Consider the following 16476-nt stretch of genomic DNA (forward strand, 5'->3'; position numbering starts at 1 on the left):
TTTAGATATTTGAAACTCTCCAACTCTCATGAATACTATATTTTATTTGAGTGCCAAATTTAATAATAATTATTGTAGGAAAATGTAAAAAAAAAAAAAAAAAAAAAAAAACAATCACTCGTGTAATGACAAGTTTTACAACTTTAGTGAAGGGGTCAACTCCAAAATCCGACGCCATAATCCATAAACCTTATATTTTAATTTAACCGTAAATTATCGTTTACACTTTATTCTACTCACCAAATTCATTTTTTAGATTTTTATTATTTATTGATTTAAAATATACTTTCTTTAACTGGTAACAGGTCAAGTCATATTACCTAATAATATTAACTAGTCAATTTCGGATCAGGTCATATTATCGGTTTACTTTAACAAGTGTTACGCGACACAACCCGTTAAACTATCGGGTATGTCACGAAAACAACACAAATGTGAAAAACACGACACGAATGCCAAGTTTATATAGCCTCCTTAATTTACCATCTAAGACCCAACAAAGATTTGAAATCAAGATTAAAATTAAGTGCCCCACCCACCTCGATGGTGACTCCATTAGGCTCTAACTTAAACACAATATTTAAATGTTCAACTGCAACCACTTAATACTACAGTCTAGTAGTATGCCTCTTCACTTGTAAGTGAGAGATCTTATGTTCGATTTTCGCCAAAGACGAATTTGAACCACATTATTGCTAGGCCATTATGAGGTTTAGCCCACTCCCTCACCCTTTAGTATAGATAATATCGTTTGTTAAAAAAAAAAAAATGTTCAACTGCATAATCAATATCCAACGATTCAAATTAAAAAAAAAAAAAAAAAAAGAACAAAAATGGTTACTTCTTCCATTTGTGCAGTGACATCCAAACTATAAACTCCCTTCATACTCAAGCTTCAATGGCTTGCCTCTCTTTGCTGGTGATTTGTACCTTTTGTTGGTAGATTGTGATTGTGGTGGCACTACTTGGGAAGTGCCACCAGTGCATCCTTGCACTTGTTGAAAACCAAATGGCAACAACTTATAATTAGTCACCCTATAAAATCCAATTGATACTCTTTTTATCAAATTTACACAAATTATTATTGAAAAAAAAAAGGATAAAAAATAAAGCCAAATTTCATAGAAGAAAGAGAGATTACTATTGAGCCAATAAAAGATATTGATATGGAGCAACATCAGCTTGAAATATTTAGAATTAGCACAATACAACAACAATATAAAATTTGTCTTAGAATTGTAACAATTGATATGTAACTAATGAAATCCTGAGAGAAGAAATCCTAAATACCAAATCAAGACTAATTTCCACTGACATGCATTATGAGTTTGAACCTCAAACAAAACAAAATGTAAACATCATTATAGAACCCACTATGATGAGGATATAATAGTAGAAGAGTTCAAAGAAAAATCTTTGTTCCTTATAGTCATTTTGCATAAAAAAATATCCTTAGAGGCAATTGACCAAAGTTTTGATCCTTATGGGGAATCCTCTGTGACATCCCACATCGTCCAGGGGAGTGATCCTTAAATGTATATTCACATCCCTACCTAGCACGAGGCCTTTTGGGAGCTCACTGGCTTCGGGTTCCATGGGAACTCCGAAGTTAAGCGAGTAGCGCACGAGAGCACTCCCAGGATGGGTGACCCATCGGGAAGTTCTCGTGTGAGTTCCCAGAAACAAAACCGTGAGGGCGTGGTCGGGGCCCAAAGCAGACAATATCGTGCTACGGTGGTGGAGCGGGCCCGGGAAGTGATCTGCCCCGGGCCGAGATGTGACAATTTGGTATCAGAGCCTAACCCTGGTCGCGTGTGTGCCGACGAGGACGTCGGGCCCCTAAGGGGGGTGGATTGTGACATCCCACATCGCCCAAGGGAGTGATCCTTAAATGTATATTCCCATCCCTACCTAGCACGAGGCCTTTTGGGAGCTCACTGGCTTCGGGTTCCATGAGAACTCCGAAATTAAGCGAGTAGCGCACGAGAGCACTCCCATGATGGGTGACCCATCGGGAAGTTCTCGTGTGAGTTCCCAGAAACAAAACCATGAGGACGTGGTCGGGGCCCAAAGCGGACAATATCGTGCTACGGTGGTGGAGCGGGCCCGGGAAGTGATCCGCCCCGGGCCGGGATGTGACATCCTCCCTATTAACTAGTGCATACATGAATTGTTTTTTTATTCCTTTTATTTTTTCACTCAGTTTCTTGTTTTTTGTCTGTTAAGTTTGTTTTAATTTATTCAATTCAAAGGTTAAAAAATATAAATAAATGAGTGCATGCGTGAAAAAGAAGTGCAAAAATTACTTTCACTTCTTCATATTAAATGAAAAGTGATATTCACACATTTATTTTCTAACCATACATACTTCCATTTATTTTGAACTTTTTTGTTGAACAAATCAATAGTAATGCTATCATCACACTTCTTTTTACTTCACACATACATGTCTTAATTTTCAGCCGTCAAATCGAATAAATTGAAGAAGATTAGTGACAAAAAAAATTAATAAGGGCATATGGGGAAATCAAAGATAGGTTTGTGAATAGCACTTGATTTAGGGTTGGTTTGAGATTGTAGTGCTTTAAAAAACAAGTAGCTTATTAGAAAATTTGGAACATTAAATGTGTTTGGTAAAATATAAAAAAAGTGTTTTTGTTTTTTTTAAATTGCTGTCAATGAAAGTAGATAAACATAAAAATACAGAAGCAAAGTCTACCATGTTTCTAAATTTTTTTTTTTTTCAAAGCATAGTAATCAGTGCTCATTTAATGAACTTTTTAAATGACAAAGTATACCGCCACATGCTTTACAAAATTACAATCTTTACTGCTACATTATTGTTTTTGACAATTATTATATCACATTAAATACTATATCATTTTCAATCATTTAACATAATCAAAGCAATTTATATAAAAGTTTACCAAACATTCAGAAACTGCATTTTTTTTTTTTTTTTTTTTTTTTTTTTATACTAAAAGCACTTTTACAAAAAAAGATTTACCAAACACTTAACAACTTTAGCTGTTTATTCTCACTGTACGCCAGAAACATTTTTTTTAAAGTATGTACAACATTATCAAATTAGCCCTTAAAGAACCGAGACACATAAATTAAGAGCTCGTTTGGATGTGCTTTTGACATGACTGAAAACGCCTTTGGTGAAAATATTTTTGGAACCAATTTTTAGTAAAAATGCAAGTAAATTATGAAAAAACACTTAAAATGCTTTTTGAAAGAAGCACAAGTTATATGCTTCTTCTAGGAAGCACTTTAAGTGCTTTTGGGACCAAAAAATATTTTTTCTAAAAACGCTTTCAGTAATTTTAGAAGTACATCCAAACGAGCCTTAACAAAGTATGTAAAACTTAAGTGTTTGGAAATCGTTCCCCATGTGGATTTAGTAGATTGGGCTTTGGGCCTCATGATTGTGTTTTCAGTTTGTTTATCTTGCCCCAATCATTTTGGTTCTGAGAATTCCGTGGCAAAAGAAGAGTCCCATCATTCGCTAATTAAACCATCTATGTTTTTGACTTAGATCTAAAACCCCTTAAACAAAATTCAAAAGCAATTTATTAAATCAAAAGCTAACATCTCAAATTGTTGATTGATTCAAACGCCCCAACTAAAACCTCAAAATTCACCAAAACATTTTTTAGTTTTTGTGACGATTTCGGATCTCAGTCCAAGTGTTTGATTTAGTGTTCGAATTCGAAAATGGCAGCAAGACAAATGGAAGAGATACAGAGGAAGCTGGCGCTGCTGAATTATCCTAGAGCCACTGCGGCTGCTCAGTCCCTCCTCTTCGCCGGCATGGAGCGCTACGCCCTTCTCGAGTGGCTCTTCTTCCGGTACACCACACATGTCGTTACCTTTTCTGGTTCTCACTGTGTAACAATTTTGATTGCCCTGATTGTGTGGTGTGATTTCAGCTTGTTGGGGGACAAGTCGCCATTCTCTCAACAAAATCTTCAAGGGGACGCCAACGAAGAGACCGCTCGAATCCAGTGTAAGCCGTCTTTTGTAGAATGCTGAATTTGTTGAGAATTTGATGAAAATGTAGACTTTATATTGGTTTTTGAATTTTATCGTATCGTTGATCTAAAGTTTATTAATGTGTTGTAATGTTAATTATAAACGAAAATGTGGGCAGTGATTTTTGTTTAACTCGTCTGCAGACTTCTTAAATTTTCGTGATGATAATGAAGATTGACAAAAGTTATGACTTCAAAGAACTTCTGCAGTAGTTTCCGAACACTAACAGAAAACAACCTTTTGGTATCAGCACTACATATATGTTCGACATGGCCATGCCAAACTGATATGGCAAAATCGCCAATCTCTCAAATCTAGAATAAGACTATTTAGCGTACGAAGATAAGAATACATATCAATCCTACTATATAAAAGATGGATGCTTGCTGCAGCTATTATTGCACAATCTCAACTCAGTGTCACCTTAACGATGCAAGCACGGATAGGATATTGCTTGTGCTTGGGAATTTATAATTATCCAACTTGGTACTGTATGCACCCAAATTCTCTCATTAGGGACTTTTTAAGATAACTTTGGGGATCATCCTTCTCTTGCTGCTTCCTTTTTGTTTAATCCTTCTTCTAAAGCCATCTGGCGTTGATTGTTTTTTCCTTTCCAAATTCCAAGTTTCTGAGTATGTGATATTATATACGATTGTTTTTTCCCTGTTTTCGGTCATTGATGCAATATTCTCTTTTATTGTTTCTCATAACAAATATTATTTTGTTTTGCAGATTTGGCAGAGATTGCAAAGTTTTTGGGTATTACGACTACTATTGACACAGAAGCCATCCAAGTTAGTTGTGGATTTGTGTTGATTTAGGAGTATTTTTTCTGCTGATATGGGAAATTTCTTTTTTTCTTTAGCAAGCTTTACAAATTGAGTGCACTTTTACTTGTGTTGTCTTTTTATTTCATATCCCATTTGAAAGTCATTGTTTGGTTGGTTTCTTAGGCAACCAATCTTTATGACAATTGCATCCTGAGTCGAATCAATATATTCATATTTCTGTTGAGTTTCCATTAAGTAAAATTTATTAATTGATACTCCGTAAATAATGTCAATCTTTTTTCATTGCTGTTTATTTGAAGTGCTTTGGGTAGCAACTCTTTACTGTGTGAGTTTTCTCCACTTTTGTTGAATGCAAATAAATTTTGTTGTAGGGGCGAGGAAGCTATGAAGATCGCACTGAAATGCTTCGTCTAATTGTAGATCTTGTGGAGGCGAGTATTTATGCTGATAATCAAGAATGGAGGTAGGATGGTACTAAGTATTACATGGCTTGGCAAGGTGTTATTGTTTGATAAAATAACTTTTACATCTTCTACAGCATGTGATTTGTTTTCTGATTTCGAAAATCATTTTAGGCTGAGACCTGTAATTTCTGCAGTACCGATGAGCAGGTAGCAAAGGACATACAACTAATTGATTCCATAGCTGAAAAACAAGCTCAAATATTCTCCGAGGAGTGCAAATTGTTCCCTGCAGATGTTCAGATTCAGTCCATATATCCATTGTAAGGCTATCTATTTTTCAACACTGCCCATGAAGTAACACAATGAAAGATAATTGCTTCATTGAAAATCTATCCTTGTACTTTTTAACAAAAAAAGAAAAGCCCTCATTTTTGTTTCTACTCCCCTGAATTAAAAAGAATAACCGCTTCCCTGAAATTTTCTTGTCAAAAAGAAGAAACCTTTTTGAAAACCAACCCAATTAATTAGGATAAAATGCTTAAATGAGATGATCGCATCATGTAAATTTGAACAACTTATTCCATTAGATACAATAACATCCTGTTGTTTAATCAAAGTTCATTTGCAGGCCTGATGTTTCTGAATTGGAGAAAAAGCTTTCAGAACAATCAAAGATATTCTTAAGTCTTCAACAGAAGGTTGACGATTTGGCTTCAAAGGTTCTCTTCCTTTACTTAGACCTTCTTGCCTTTTACAAAAGTTGCTTATATTTTCTTATGATTTGTATCCTGGAACTATTCAACTATTTGATCAGCTTCACCTAGCTCTCTTTGTGCTATATAATTGTGCCAATTGTTTATTTCAGCATAATAACTAAATCGTCCAACTTAAACCAGAAAATAAACTCTTCTTTTTAAAAAAGTATACTACTGATTCTCTTTTACAGCCATTCTACTGTCATTACCCCCTATCATTGTGTTTATGAAAGTTCTCAGTTTCTCTGATTGCCTCTGACACCTAAAGACACCACCTCCTTACTTTTCCATTTCTCTTTGGGCTTCACCTATCCCATGCTGATATGCAGAGAACAGATGCACAGTAATGCCCTCTGTAGTGCCAAAGATTGCTGAAAGATTCATTTATATGTTCGTAGGGTTCTTCTTAAAATATATATATAATTTAGTATGGTATTTTATCATTCCTTTATTGTCGTATGCATTTTGGATTTTTTTTTCTTCTGTTTTTTATGATGTTTCCCAATGCCTATAAATCAACTATATTTCTTCTGGCAATGAGTTCTCCCTCGAATTTGGGTTGTCAATCTACATCTTATGTATTTGTAAAGTTCTCCTTGTCCCAGTTAATTCCTTCTTTTTCTCACTCTATGTGCTATTGCATGTAGCATGCTTACAACCCAGATGAGGATTATGCAGAGGTGGAATCAAGATTGCGTGCACATTTAGAGTCTTTTCTGGAAACTGCAAAATCATTCAATACGATTTACACTAAGGTTGGAGCTGCTCTGTCTTTTTATACTCTGCCTTCTGACAATCTGATGTCCCTTTTTTTCTTTTCTTTTCCTGTTTGTTGTACCACTTTTTAATATTTTGGCATGTTACTTAGAATTTTATATCTGCCAAAAAAAGTGAGGCGCGGGTGGTGCATGTGCACCATGATGAACTTTATGCTTTTTGGTGGATTCCATATTCACATATCTGGCTTGGTTGGCGTGGGAGAAATTTATGCTTCCGTTTCAGCTCCTTGCTTGTATAAAAGTTCACCCTTTAGCTAGTACTCCAGTTGGAATATTGACATTTATTGATGTGCCTGAATCCAAAATACCTTTTTGTTATTTGTTTTGCTTTGCTTTGTGTGCATGTGTATGAGGTATCTATGCTTATCTGCAACCTTGAAATGTCGTCCCTTTTGTAGGAAATACGTCCTTGGACACATATGATGGAGGTACCCCAGCTCCATGGATTTGGGCCGGCTGCCAATCGATTGTTGGAGGCATACAAGATGCTTTTGAAGGTACCTCTTTTGCTAATCTATACATTTTTTTATAGCACATTAGTCTGAATGCCAATTCACTAGTTCATATACCGCTATTGTAGTGATGGTTTTTATATAGTACTAAGACCTCATGGGGAACTCATTTTCTACTAATTCAACAGGTGTTACTACCTGTCTAGAAAGTGACATATTTTCTTGTTATACGTAATTATGTACCAGTGAAGTATCTCTCTACTGTAGTTCATCAATATTCAATCTATACTAAATTTCGTTTACTATTGAATGTCACAAGGACAGGTGTTTTCTTTTATTTAAGGTGATGAACATAGGTATCTAGGGTGTGTGTTGGTTGGAAGGGGTCTAGATTGAAATTGTTCAAAGTACGCTACATGCCACATTTGGCTTCTTCTCTACAGACGGTGTCATGGGGATAGTCTTTTATCATTGTTCATTTGGTTTTACATGTAATCTTGATCTTTGGTTATTCTTTTGGAGTATCACACATAAGTATCTTGGTAGCACAGTGGGGCACGCATGATGGGCCTTAGTTGAAGCTGGCCCGAGTGAACAATTGAACGTTCTTTTGCATATCCCCACATTTTTCATTGGCCTTTTTATTCTGAAAGCCTTGATCTTCTAAATTTAATGCTGTCCCTTCTCTTCTCTCCCTTCACATTTATGCCTTGTGTTTGCTGTCCATATGGAAATGCTGTGGTGGCTAATCCACCACTTGTTTACACGGACCGTCCCTGGTTCAAACGTCCATAGTGGCCCGTAAAGTTAGCATGGAAAATTAAGTAAAAGAGTAGCCATTTTCTTGTAGCACGTACTCAGTGCTCACTTGGTCGACTTCACCTTTTACCTTTTGTTTTGGAGAAAAAGTGAAGGAAAGAAAGGGGAAAGGCAGTATATCCTTAAGCTAGGAAAGCATTCTTCTCAAGCTCGGTCAAGCATTATCCTCCAACATGGGGAGAAAAAATGGGAAGACTGAATGTCTGGTTATTTATTTTTACCTTGTGATCTTAAAAAAACAAAATGGGTACCGAAATGTTTGTACATTATGCAAAGGGACGTAGTGTAGTTCAAACATTTCTGGATTTCTTTGCTTCCCTTCTCTTTTCATCAGACGAGGAAAATCCATGTTCTTCAACTGAACAATAGGAGAGAACCATAACCAAAATTGTCTGGTGGGATTCTCTCCCATTCTCTCTTGCTCCCAAACATGGTATTACTTCCCCCATTGCCTTTTGTATGTCAGTGTGTTCGTGTTGCTGTAGGTCTAATTGGGTTAGAAGTTAAATATGCCAGGTGGGATTACTTGGGCATGGAGCAGTGTAGCTCAAATTACTGAATAATACCATATTTTAACCAGACCATTCGTATGACCATGAATTTTGTAACAAGGTGTTTTCTTCTTATAATTCTTACATTTATTGCAGTTCCTGGGGAACTTGAGGAATCTTAGAGACTCATACGCAGCTCTTGCTGTTGGATCGTCTGACTCAGTTGCTGGCGAGCCCTCATCTGTCACAAGAATAATCTCTGAGTGTGAATCTGCATTGACATTCCTAAATCGCGATCTTGGGATTCTCTCAGCTTCCATTGCTCGCGAGCAAGGTGAGGAGGTGAGTTTATGATGAAATTGTTGTAATTGTTGTGGGGAGGGCCATGAATTCAGTGTCTTCCCCTTCTTTCGGGACTGCAGATGTATGCTTGGAAAATGTTGTTTCTTCATGTCGAATGAAAGCGAAGTACAATGTAATATTGATTCTGTGTTCATATCACCCATCCTTGTTCGTTTGGCTTGCAGACTGACTACATGACTAGACCTTTCTTTTTAAGTTCTTAGGATTTAACCCTAGGTTTAGTTTTAGAAGGTTCGACATAAAATTATGGAATCAATTGATGCTAACGCGGATCTAGTTTTCAAAATAGTCATCTTGCACTTCTTCCTCTTGCGGTTATATCCTTTTAGTGTACATCACGACCAACTTGTCTGTGAAGGCTGGGGCGGGGCTTGTAGTGTATTCAACCTGCACATTTACTCAATCCAAAAAAAAAAAAAAAAAAAAAATGCATCAACATATTCAATTATATACTTGATTTTACGACAAAATATGGTCTTCCTATCATTTTCCGAAAAATTAATACAGAAGTAACTTATGTACTAGAAACCTTCATTAATCCGCTTCCTATAAACAAATATAATAACAAGTTTTGAAAACGATTACTTTAAACTTGATTAGCTAAGGCATGGTAAAAAAGAAGTTAATTGAGAAAGTTCCCTTTGATGACCAAGACTTCATACGGTAATTGAAAGCATTTTTGTTTGCCACCATAAATTATGTTGTATGCTCACAATACACCTAATTATCTGACGTGTGTCATTTCACTTAACTTTGGTTAATTTTTTACAAAATTGAAAAAGTAACATTTAATGTGAAAGTTAATTAGAATTAGGTAAATGACACGTGGCAGATGATTAAGTGTATGGTGAGCAAAAATACTTCCTACTAGTAATTGTGAAAGTTATGATACCTGTTGGCAAAGCTAATTTTCCTTCATAAACAACTTTTCCCAGGTAGCATTTGGTCGAGACTCCAGATTATGACAACCTTACCAAACCGATCATAAACTAATAATCTGGTCAGTCTGACTAAATAATAATCAACTTTGTAATTAAATTATATTTTATCAAATTAACTTTAGCCCACATAACAAATTCATACCTCATATTTTGAACATTATGATGTCATACATAAACGAGGAAATTATAGTAATGGTCTTTCAACTTTAACCCAACTGTATTAATGGTCCTCAACTAAAAATTTGCGATCATTGATCCCTTTAACTCATTAACATGTGCAATTATGGTCTTTTTTGTCAACTCCGTTAGAACTTCAGTTAAAATGAGTTACGTGTCACACACGTGAGGCTCAATCAAGGGACAGATATGGAAAACCAAATGAGAAGAATTGTAGCAATGGACCCTTAATTTTAATTGAATTGGAGCAATGACCCTTAAGTGTAATCCAATTGGAGTAATTATCCCTCAACTTTAATCCAATTAGAGTAATGGTCACATAACTCATTAAAACGTACTTCTATGGTTTCTTTTGTCAACTTCATCATATCCATCAAAACGAGTTTTGTTGGAAGGAATTCTGAAGAAGTTGACAAAATGAACCATAGCTGTATGTTTTGATGGGTTAATGGACATTTGCTCCAATTGGGTTAAAGTTGAGGTGCTACAATTTTCTCTACGTAAACTTACGAACTTGTTACAATGTCATAGCTTCATTAGTTAATCTGTTAATTTGACCATTAAATGATGGGTTGTCCCCTATAGCCTATAGGTCCCCATATTTACTTATATGATGTCAAATTTGTGCCACGTGTACAAACAACCAAAAAATTCTACGAAATGACGAAAATGGTATGGAACTCGTGGCGGTAAACCGAGTTTGGCATCAGGTTGTGCTGCTGTTATTTCATGAAGATAGGATCTTGGTCCGGGGGTGCAGCGGCGACTTCCGTGACTTTCAAGCGGGTGACAGATGGTGATAGTCTAGTGATTGGTGGTGGGTCAAATCGCGGTGGTGGTGGGGAATAAGCAAGTGGGTTTCAGTCAAGCAGATTGTGGGTTGGGATCTCGTGGGTCTTGCGAGTGGTGCAGGGGTGCAGATGTGCAGAGGTGCAGTGGAAGAACAATGTTGGTGTAGTGTGGATGATTCGATGGTACGAGTAGGCTAGTGCGGCTGCAGGTTGATGCTTCATAATATTTTTTTTTATTTATTAACAAAAACCTTAACAAAATTGATACATCAAATGAATATAGCCCCAAAAATGTGATTTAATCTACTTGGATGAGGAAGATAAAGGGAGGTGGAGATATAGAAGAGGGGAAGGGTTATCATCGCCAGGGTTAGGGCAGGCTGCTAATGTTAGGTCTATTGAATTTAATTTAAAGACTGTTGGAATCAAATTCTCACATCACCATTGACGGAGGAACTACGCACGTCTGACCACCTAGAAGAAACCAAACAACCATAATCGGACCTTGGGCATCGATGTGATACTGGCCAAATGGCCTCCAAAGGTTAAGTTAGTAAGCAATATTAAGACTTAAGCAGTGGGCAAGATAATAAGCAAAGAGTATGTGTAGATTGTGCTATATGTGTTACTAAAGTTATGCCCTAGATGAGGGTGAGTATACTAGTCGAGTGAGAGACCCTTCAGAATATGAAATTTGTATCAAATTGGGAGAATTTAAGTGAATATATAGGATTAGATATTGTTTCCTCTTGGAAGGGTGATTACTTATGGTATGGTCGATCTCAGCGAAGTTTGTAGACTTTGCCTACCTTACTGGGTACAGCAGGATGTGGTAGCACTGGTTTGTTTAAGCAGCTTAATTTGATCGGAGCTATTGAGTTCATGGTTGGATTTCTGACGGACGCATATTTTGATTTGCCTTACTCCACCCTTGGAAACTTGGGAGTAAGATTCTCTCCCTTCCTATCCCTTCTTATTTAATCAGTCACAATTAAGCCACGTCAACATCTTATGTTGAGTTCTTTATAGAGAGAGAAAGACAAAATGGAAAGTGAGAATGGAAGGGAGCAAAGAATAAAGGATTTATTAGGGCTAGTTTGGCATTGCTGTGTTTTTTCAAAAAAATTGCTTTTGCTGTACTTTAAGAATAATCAACTATAAAATAAAGCAGTTGAGTGTTTGGTTAACTGTATTTTAAAAGTGTTGTGAATAAGAAAAACAATGTAAAAGCATTTGGTAAATTTTAATACATAAAAGTAATATAATTGTATACAATGACAATAGTAGTAGGAGAGAGGAGACCATAACAGTTGTGGGAAAAATGGTGGTAATGGTGGTGTTGGTTGCGGTGGTGGTGATGGTAGTAGCAATGTGGAGGTATGGTGGTCGGTGTTAATAGTGGGATGTGGTGGTTATGGGTGTAGAGGTAACAATGGTGCTAGGGGTGGTGGTAGCGTCAATAGTGGTAGTTGTGGTTGTGGTGGCAATGGTGGCGATTGTGATTATGGTGGAGGTATGGTGGTGGTGCTAATAGTGGGCATATGGTTGTTGGGGTGTAGAAGTAACAATGGTGGTAGGGGCGGTGGTAATGCTAGTGGTCGCAGTGGTGGCAATGGTGGTGATTGCAGTTATGGTGGTGATGGTGGCGGTGATGGCAACAATGGTGGTAGTGGCAGTCACTGATGGCAGTTGCGGTGGTGGCAACAATGGTGGTGGTAATGGCATAGGTGGTATAAGGTTAGTATTTATAGTGGTCGATCGTAGCGGTCACTTTATTTTCTAAGGATAAAATGTATGTGGAAGGCAAATTATGTCATTTTAAAAAAATTAATGAGGTATTACAAAATTAAAAATATTAATTAAAGGCTCAATTTTGTTTTTTATCAAAGAAGCTTTTAAAAGCAACATACATGCTGCTTTTAAAAGTTGTTGTATGGAGGTCATTGTTTTAAAATAAGTAGGATATTTTACTTCTATCAAACACTGTTTTACTTCTTAAAGTGAAGCAATTTTGAGTGAAAAAAACAATATCAAACGAGATCTTAAAGGGGAGAAAATCCTACTCCATAAATTTAGTAAAGCGGTTTTTATTTCTTTTTTTTTTAATTATAAGGAAACCACTGATCAGAAATATAATTAGGGAAGTGTTATTAGCACTCCAAAAATATCATTCTACACTCCTGTATTTTTCTTTCCTAATGTAAAAAGTTTAGAATGTAGAATGAGATTTTTGAATTGCTAATAACAATTTCATATAATTATTCATGCAGAATCCCATACGCGTTGACTATTGCATTGGGCCGATCGATTGATCCCTTCACAATTTATATGACAAATCCACTCAAAATTTTCTTTTCCTATATAAAGGTAAAGAAATAAAATAAAGGTATCTAATCATTTCTCCTAATCTTCAAAATCAGACTAATTACCATTAATATAATAAAGAGAAACTTACACATGCATTGACTCATCACGAAGCAAGCAGTAATCTTGGGACAAATCCATGCAAAATCCCCTACTCGTTAATTAATCATTTGATAAGTCAACTTGAATATTTATATAGGATTAGAATTCCATTCCCTCTATATCTCCACGTCTTGATTCTCCTACTCTTTCACTTTCCCCTTTTTTCTTTCTTTCCACAAAGAAGTCAACACCTTCAAATAAGGGACCAGAGCATAAGGATATTTGAAGGAGAGAGAATCTTGCTATATTCATATGTTGATGGAAGAATCACTGAGAATCCAAGAAAAAGGAAACAAACGTCAATCTAGGCAACAAATTATCGTACAATTGGATATCGAATTCACGGTTGTCGTAAGAGCAAATCCCGGATTCCCTCTTTGAATCACATAGTTTAGGCTCCTCTCTACCTATAAATACACACCATAATCCCAATGTCTTCCTCACATACTAATCTTTTCTAGCCATGGCAGCTTATCATTCTCTCGCCTTCGTTTCATTGTCAACAACAACATTGCTTTTTATTCTTTGCGCCTCTAGTTTCTCTTTCGTCTCAGCTCTCAATGGTGGCTTCAGTGTGGACCTCATTCACCGTGACTCACCAAAATCTCCTTTCTACAACCATTCACTAACCCCAGCTGAGCGCCTGCGCAACGCCTTTCAGCGTTCCATTAACCGAATCAATCACTTCAACCCAACAGCTTCTTCACTTCTCTCAGCAGGCTGGTCTTAACCAAGCTGAGGCCACTATCACCAGCGATAATGGCGAGTACCTCTTGGAGTTATCAATCGGAACACCGCCCTTTCCAATCAAAGGAATTGCTGACACAGGTAGTGATCTAATTTGGACCCAATGCAACCCTTGCGTAAGTTGTTACAAACAAAAAGATCCTGTTTTTGAACCCAAAAAATCCTCAACCTACAAAGCCCTTTCTTGCTCTTCAAGCCAATGTAACTCTCTAAATGGTACTTGCTCTAGTGAGAGTTCTAGTAACTGCCAATACGAAGTCACCTATGGAGACCAATCATACAGCTATGGAGATTTTGCCAGAGAAACCCTAACCCTAGAATCCACCACTGGCAGAAATATAGCATTCCCAGAAACCCTAATTGGATGTGGGTTTGACAATAAATTTACCGCTGGTAGAGGTAGCGCGTCCGGCATAGTAGGCCTTGGAGGTGGCTCAGAGTCCCTAATTACCCAATTGGGTTCTTCTATTGGTGGAAAATTCTCCCATTGCTTGGTCCCATTGGGTTCCGAAACCACAAGCAAGTTGAATTTTGGTAGTAACGCTGTCGTTACAGGCGCTGGAGTTGTGTCCACTCCTATAGTCCAGGGCCAAGATCCTAAAACCTTCTACTTCTTGACCTTGGAAGGTATAAGTGTTGGTAACACAAGAATTCCTTCTTCGTCATCAGCTGTCTCCTCAGGTGAAGGCAACATTATTATCGATTCTGGCACCACATTGACCATACTTCCACCATCGGTGTACTCGGATTTGGAAGCAGAAGTTGATAAAGCCGTTGGTAGTTTGGAACATGTGCGACTCCCCGGCGTTCCTTTGAATCTTTGCTACAAGATTAGTGAATCCAGTTCTGATGATTTCAAGCCACCAACCATCACTGTGCATTTCAGCGGTGGCGATTTGAAGTTGCCTCCGACTAACACCTTTATTAGGGTCAGTGAGGAGGCTGTGTGCTTTGCTTTCGGTTCTTCTCCAAGTGTTTTAATCTTTGGGAACCTGTCACAGATGAACTTCTTGGTCGGATATGATACTAAGGAGGGGACTGTTTCCTTCAAGCCAACTGACTGCACCAAGCAGCAGTAAAAGTCCCTATTGCTTGTAATCTGTGTTTTATATTTGGTGATTTTCTATTTAATGTACTTTAGGCTTCTCATTGTTGTTGCTTTGTGATAAATAATTAATCGAATAATAATTTGTTTTTTTATATTCTACTTTCCATTTTTAATTCTCTTTGCTAGCTCACCATTTTCATTTGAATTCAAAAGTTGAAGATTAGCTAACTGCAGTTTCACTAGAACTATTTTATTTTCCAGTTAATGATAAGGATTTATTTGATTAGAGACGTTTTTAGGGTTTCTAATCAACTAATTAAATCTTCATCATTTGCAAATAGTATTAAAATTTAAAAATCTTGCCTACAAGAAACTTACACAGTTGCACTTTTTACGAAAGCATTGACTTTTACCATTACTCATTAATCCGATCATTCGTTTTTTGGTTCAATTCATCAGCTGAGGATTTCAGTAAAAATGGCTATCACTAAACCCCAAACCCTAAAGCCTAATAAAATTCATGATTTGTTTTGCGTATCTCTTGTTTTTTGTCTTGTTTTGTTTTGTTTTTGTTTTTATTATTATTTTTTATTTATTATATTTTTTATATTTGGTCTTAGTATTGAACTCAATCACCAAAATCTCCCTTCTACAACCTTGATCTCTAACTCAATCACAGCGGTTGACCAATGCTCTTCGTAGTTCCTTTCATTGGTTTGAACCAAACGTTTCGACCCGACAGCCACAAGTACTCTCTGTAGTTCCTTTGGTTGTATTTCTTAGCTGCTTCTCGTGCTTGTCATGCCACAGATCCATCAATATGATGGCTATATTAGATTAGCTAAGTTGACCTTGTTTTAGCACGAGAATCCAATAAAATTTAATACATAATGTCCTTTATTAAGTTTATATTTTTCTAACACTGCTATCGTTTTACTTAAAACATTTCGACAAAGAAAAACCTTTTCCAAAGCGCAATTAATTTAGAACATCTATATATATATATATATATATATATATATATATATGTCAATTGAGCTGTCCTTGAGACAGACCAACCAAGAAACTAGAAGGTTTGCTGGATCTTATCTTTTGTGCAAAGAAAGAAGGTTTGTTGGAATTTTGTGCCAACAAATAGAAAGGGACACCAGCACGTACGTCATTTGCACGTACGTTTAAAACTCAAACGTGATGTGTTTATCGCGTTTTAAGTTTGTTGTGTTTATCTTGTTTTTGTACTAGATTTGTATTGATGACGTTTTGTAGGGACATGACAATGTTTCTGGTAGCCGTATAAGGGTTTACTATAGTTTGTTTCATGATGCAAATTTACTCTAGATAAATTTCTTGATCACTAAAACTTATTTACCTAATTAACAACCTCTAATTATTTGTGAAATTCAATGAAATA

General features: G+C 36.5%; 2 protein-coding genes across 2 annotated transcripts; both read left to right on the forward strand.

Moving 5' to 3' along the window:
* Window positions 1-3507: 3507 nt before the first annotated feature.
* On the forward strand, window positions 3508-9058 carry LOC103937351 (AUGMIN subunit 7). The gene is made up of 9 exons (XM_009347295.3): window positions 3508-3854; window positions 3936-4012; window positions 4774-4835; window positions 5204-5295; window positions 5431-5556; window positions 5865-5955; window positions 6639-6746; window positions 7169-7267; window positions 8689-9058. The coding sequence occupies exons 1-9, from the start codon at window positions 3721-3723 to the stop codon at window positions 8884-8886; spliced, it is 987 nt and encodes a 328-aa protein (XP_009345570.1). The 5' UTR covers window positions 3508-3720; the 3' UTR covers window positions 8887-9058.
* A 2518-nt stretch (window positions 9059-11576) lies between these two features.
* On the forward strand, window positions 11577-15096 carry LOC103937363 (aspartic proteinase CDR1-like). Its single transcript, XM_048586471.1, has 4 exons — window positions 11577-11645; window positions 12095-12317; window positions 12433-12541; window positions 13932-15096. Exons 1-4 carry the CDS (start codon window positions 11577-11579, stop codon window positions 15094-15096), a joined length of 1566 nt encoding a protein of 521 aa, XP_048442428.1.
* Window positions 15097-16476: the final 1380 nt, after the last annotated feature.

This window comes from the organism of the source record quoted next, unplaced genomic scaffold (assembly GCF_019419815.1).
Source record: "Pyrus x bretschneideri cultivar Hongxiangsu unplaced genomic scaffold, Pyrus_bretschneideri_v1 Contig24, whole genome shotgun sequence".
NCBI lineage: Eukaryota > Viridiplantae > Streptophyta > Magnoliopsida > Rosales > Rosaceae > Pyrus > Pyrus x bretschneideri.